This window comes from Nanorana parkeri, unplaced genomic scaffold, assembly GCF_000935625.1.
Source record: "Nanorana parkeri isolate BGI_ZX_2015 unplaced genomic scaffold, ASM93562v1 scaffold2381, whole genome shotgun sequence".
In the NCBI taxonomy this organism is placed as follows: Eukaryota; Metazoa; Chordata; class Amphibia; order Anura; family Dicroglossidae; genus Nanorana; species Nanorana parkeri.
In genome coordinates this window covers 150,668-155,936 of record NW_017308649.1, presented here as the reverse complement: position 1 = coordinate 155,936, position 5,269 = coordinate 150,668, and the positions used below count along the sequence as shown (strand labels likewise).

The 5,269-nt window shown below is 46.1% G+C and overlaps 1 protein-coding gene across 1 annotated transcript in view; it reads left to right on the top strand.

The window, feature by feature from the left end:
- The first annotated feature begins 387 nt into the window (after positions 1-387).
- The window catches only part of CMTR1 (cap methyltransferase 1), a 33,638-nt gene continuing 28,756 nt past the window's right edge, over positions 388-5,269 (top strand). The window contains exons 1-4 of the mRNA XM_018573442.1: positions 388-414; positions 2,407-2,544; positions 4,549-4,697; positions 4,959-5,117. Coding sequence (XP_018428944.1) covers positions 2,412-2,544; positions 4,549-4,697; positions 4,959-5,117 — 441 coding nt within the window. The 5' untranslated portion in view covers positions 388-414; positions 2,407-2,411. The remainder of the gene's footprint in view (positions 415-2,406; positions 2,545-4,548; positions 4,698-4,958; positions 5,118-5,269) is intronic.

Genomic DNA, 5,269 nt, shown 5'->3' with positions numbered 1-5,269 from the left:
TATATTTGGTGATAGGGTCTCGTTAAGCAAATGGTTGACCTCCTTCTGGAAATGCAAGTTGCTTGGATGTTTCCCTTCTCCACTAAACTTTTAGACACTGATCCGGAATAGATATACAGCCATTGTAAGCAGAGCTCCTTCATACACAGATAAGTTACTCAGAAAGTATTGAAGCTTAGGGATCAGCATGACAACCGGTCAACTAGCATTTTTAGAAGGAAGTTGACAATGGCAGCCAATATATTTCAGTATAGTTTTGCTTTACCATCTTTGTAATCTGTGCAGTCACCTCATACAGTTTCTCTCGCTGACAGAGCTGCGCTGTGCCATTTGCCACCAAGCAGACCCGGTGATGCCCTGAAGGAGCACAGAGGATCTATGACATCGCTTCCTGACCGGCCCCTCATGTCCTGTGTAAGCATGTGTCCACTGACTTTTTTTTGAATGTCTACAAGCTCCAGATTCCACTACATAGAGATTTAGTTATCACTAGAGGGGTCTCCAGCAGGGGGAAGGAGGTCCTGATTCCTCTATATAGATCTTTATTTATCACTAGAGGGATCTCCTTAAGGAGGTCATGATTCCTCTATATAGATCTTTATTATCACTAGAGGGGTCCCCAGCAGGAGGAGGAAGGTCCTGATTCCTCTATATAGATCTTTATTATCACTAGAGGGATCCCCAGCAGGAGGAAGGAGGTCCTGATCCCTCTATATAGATCTTTATTATCACTAGAGGGATCCCCAGCAGGAGGAAGGAGGTCCTGATCCCTCTATATAGATTTTTATTATCACTAGAGAGATCTCCAGCAGGAGGAAGGAGGTCCTGATTCCTCTATATAGATCTATATTATCACTAGAGGGATCTCCAGCAGGAGGAAGGAGGTCCTGATTCCTCTATATAGATCTTTATTATCACTAGAGGGATCCCCAGCAGGGGGAAGGAGGTCCTGATTCCTCTATATAGATCTTTAGTTATCACTAGAGGGATCACCAGCAGGAGGAAGGAGGTCCTGATTCCTGTATATAGATCTTTAGTTATCACTAGAGGGATCTCCAGCAGGAGGAAGGAGGTCCTGATTCCTCTATATAGATCTTTATTATCACTAGAGGGATCTCCAGCAGGAGGAAGGAGGTCCTGATTCCTCTATATAGAACTTTATTATCACTAGAGAGATCTCCAGCAGGGGGAAGGAGGTCCTGATTCCTCTATATAGATCTTTATTATCACTAGAGGGATCCCCAGCAGGGGGGAGGAGGTCCTTATTCCTCTATATAGATCTTTAGTTATCACTAGAGGGATCCCCAGCAGGAGGAAGGAGGGCCTGATTCCTCTATATAGATCTTTATTATCACTAAAGGGATCCCCAGCAGGAGGAAGGAGGTCCTGATTCCTCTATATAGATCTTTTTTATCACTAAAGGGATCCCCAGCAGGAGGAAGGAGGTCCTGATTTCTCTATATAGATCTTCAGTTAGACTTCTTTTAGAATACTCTATCCAGTTCTGGAGACCTCACTTATAAAAGCATAATGATAAGATAGAATGAGTCCAGAGATGGGAAACAGAAATGATGAAAGGTCTGAAGGATAAAACATATCAGGGGAGACTCAGGAACTTATTATATACAGTCATGAGGTAAGTGGGAACATGACTGAAAATCTTAAATCCATGAAGTGTGTGGCATCAGGTTTAGGACGGCTGTATTCTTAATATGAAGACATGGCCTCAAACTAGCAGGAGGAAAGATCAAAACTAATCTTAGAAAGTATTATTTTACAGAAAGAGTAGTTGATGTTGGGAAAAGACCACCAGCAGAGGGAGGGAGTCATTTAACAGCAAGTAAATTAAACCTTGCTTGGGACAAACAGATCTATACTGAGACAAAAAGGTTAAAGAAAAAAAAAAAAGAAGGGGCAAATTCGATGGACCACTTGGTCTTTTTCTGGCGTCACTCTTCTATGGTTCTAATTTAAGTTTGTAATGTTATCATTGTTGAAGTAAACTTGTTGCACACTTGGCCAATGCAAAATGAGCGTATCCTGAGAAAACACATAAGCAGATCTTCCTTCAGTTAACACTGCTGTGTAGAACAATGGACAATCAGCTGGTCCCTGAGCACTGGTCCTGATATCCTTTTTTAGGGACGCTCCAGCCCCTTGGGAGGTCCTATGGAGCCACCCTTGTGTGTGCTAGTCAGCTGTATGTGTCTTCACAATCACACAGCAAGGCAAGCTCCAATCCCCCTTCCTCTCCCCTGTTCTCCCTCATCCCTTCTCCAAGATAGTAGATTGACATATTTTGCTGGGCAATGTATATATTGATGTGTTCATTATTGGAAAGACAGTTTAATACCACTTTATAACTGAAATTCTGATACTTACATTGCGTCTTTGTCCTCTCCATAGTGACAATGAAGAGAAGATTAGAACGTGACCTACAGAGCACCGCTCAGAATAAACAGAAGAAACGTATAGAAGAATTGGGGCTAAATTTGAGTTCCACATCTGACGATGACACTCAGTACAGCAATCATGGCACCCAGGGTAAGGCTCGGCCTTCATACTCCCAGGGTAAGGCTTGGCCTTCATACCCCTAGGGCAAGGCTCGGCCTTCATACTCTCAGGGCAAGGCTCGGCCTTCATACTCCCAGGTCAAGGCTCGGCCTTCATACTCCTAGGGCAAGGCTCGGCCTTCATACTCTCAGGGCAAGGCTCGGCCTTCATACTCCCAGGGCAAGGCTCGGCCTTCATACTCCCAGGGCAAGGCTCGGCCTTCATACTCCCAGGGCAAGGCTCGGCCTTCATACTCCCAGGGCAAGGCTCGGCCTTCATACTCCCAGGGCAAGGCTCGGCCTTCATACTCCCAGGGCAAGGCTCGGCCTTCATACTCCCAGGGCAAGGCTCGGCCTTCATACTCCCAGGGCAAGGCTCGGCCTTCATACTCCCAGGGCAAGGCTCGGCCTTCATACTCCCAGGGTAAGGCTCGGCCTTCATACTCCCAGATCAAGGCACGGCCATCATACTCCCAGGGCAAGGCACGGCCTTCATACTCCCAGGGCAAGGCTTGGCCCCCATACTGGAATTTCCTGACTCAGGGCTGCTGACTACAGAAGTAAAGGAAGATAGCAGAGTTGTCTTCAATAGTCAGATGTCATCTGTGTTCTGAACAGCTGCCCTGGATTACAGCTCCCTATTGCTTTTCACTTTTGTTTCTAAATAAATCCCAATGTCATAGTACCCCTGTACACAATGTAGCTTGAAAATGGGAATGGAGCGTGGGAATCCATAGCATCCAATCAGGTTTTGATTTTTTTGATCTGTGATTAGTTACGCTGGCGGACTTTAAAGTGAACCAATTCTGGTGCAGTGGGCAAGTCTGCTTTTGTCCATTGCGGCCGACACTTAATTTTCTAGTGTCAGCCACTGGGGTGAATGTTGATTTCACTTCCCGTGTCATGTCAGCAATGGGCTGATGGACCCGAGAAATGTCACTGAGAAGGACTTCACATGCTTCTTCATACCCAGAAGCTCAAGCATTGATGTGCCACGCGTTCCGATGCGGGCGATCGCAGTGCGGCCAGGGGGCGTGCGTGCGGTGCCTTTGACTTTAATGCACTGCCACGCCCCAGAATACAGTGAGCCAGCCGGAATGCGATCCATTGCGTTCTGGCACTGAATCGTGCCGGAACGCACTGGGGCTGGTGCAAACTAGCCCTTAATGTTCAGCGCTTCCACACTGCTCCTTCCTCCCTTTAAACCCTTAAAGCTGACCTCTGTCCTTCCTTTCAGTCTTGTATAGTGGAACCGGCTCCCCTGCTGTACTGAAATTGCTTACTGTGAGATTCTCACAATGTGCATTAGAAGCTGTAAAGCTGTAGCAAGTTAGATAGAGTCCACATTGTTTCCTGGCTGGAGGATGGTCACCATCATCTAGCTCTTTCCTCCCTAGCCTGAGTGTCCTCGGGCTGCCTCTGCCATTAATTGGCTATCAGTTCATTCCAGGAGGCTTAACATCACATGAAGGCAATACCTAGGGTGGTTTGCATTCAGTGGCGTCTTGTCTGGGAACACCCACCTCCTCCAGACTGATATCCACCCATCAAGGCATTTTGATATTTGCAGAAGTCCTCCCAAGAGCCGGCCTGGTGGGGACTGTATAGACAAGTACTGAGGCAGGGTGCTGTGATGTTTTTAAGAAGTTATCTGCAGCCTCCACCACCAGCCATGATCTGCCTGCATTGCATTGAAAAGCACAGAGACTCGGTGATAATGTAACTGCATCTAAAATAAGAAGTGTAATGCAAATTGAAAGGTTTTCTTCAAAAATGTTGATATGAGGAGGGGGCACCAGGGAAGCCAAAATATAAGCCAAATAAACTTCAGTTTTAAAAGTTTTAGATGATCTCCCTGGTGGGGAGGGCTGAGTGCTCCCTAACTTTCCACCATGTAAGGTTATATTTCTGAGCAAACTGTGTTCTGTCTGTATACATTTCCATTACTGTTGTCTTTGTATCCAGAATCTAAATAAAGTTTTCTGCCCTTTCACAGAGTCTTCCACTAGTGGGACCGGCTCAGACAGCGAGATCGATGAGAAGAGACCTGTGTTTGGGTCGGGGGATAAAGAAAAAGCGGACCCCCTGGCAGAGGGCACATCATCCCGCTACTCCATGTTTAACAGTGTCTCCCAGAAACTCATGGTAATCACATGCTGGGCATTTCACAACCAATCAGGGGGGAGCTAAATGTTCAAACTGCATTTTCCAGAACTGTAAGATGAGAAATTATTATTGTGTACTCCGATACAAACGACCGGCAGTGCTGAACGACCGATTATTTGTTGTCTTACCTAAATCATTTTTGTAGCACAAAGTTAAACTGTCCGTTGTGTTTATTCTCTGTAAGTGGAAAACTGAAGTCCTAGATTTTACATTGTTTCATTGTCTGTTTTCATCATTTAGGCAAAGATGGGCTTCCGCGAAGGCGAGGGTTTGGGAAAGTTCGGCCAGGGAAGAAAGGAGATTATCGAAGCTTCCATGCAGAAAGGGCGGAGAGGTCTCGGCATGATCATAAAAGGGTTCGAAAAGGAACTGAATATTGACTGGAGGGATCAGCCTGAGGTGAGTAGTAAGAACATGGAGAGTATATAGATGGAGGGATCAGCCTGAGGGGAGTGGTATATAGATGGAAGGATCAGCCTGAGGGGAGTGGTATATAGATGGAAGGATCAGCCTGAGGGGAGTGGTATATAGATGGAGGGATCAGCCTGAGG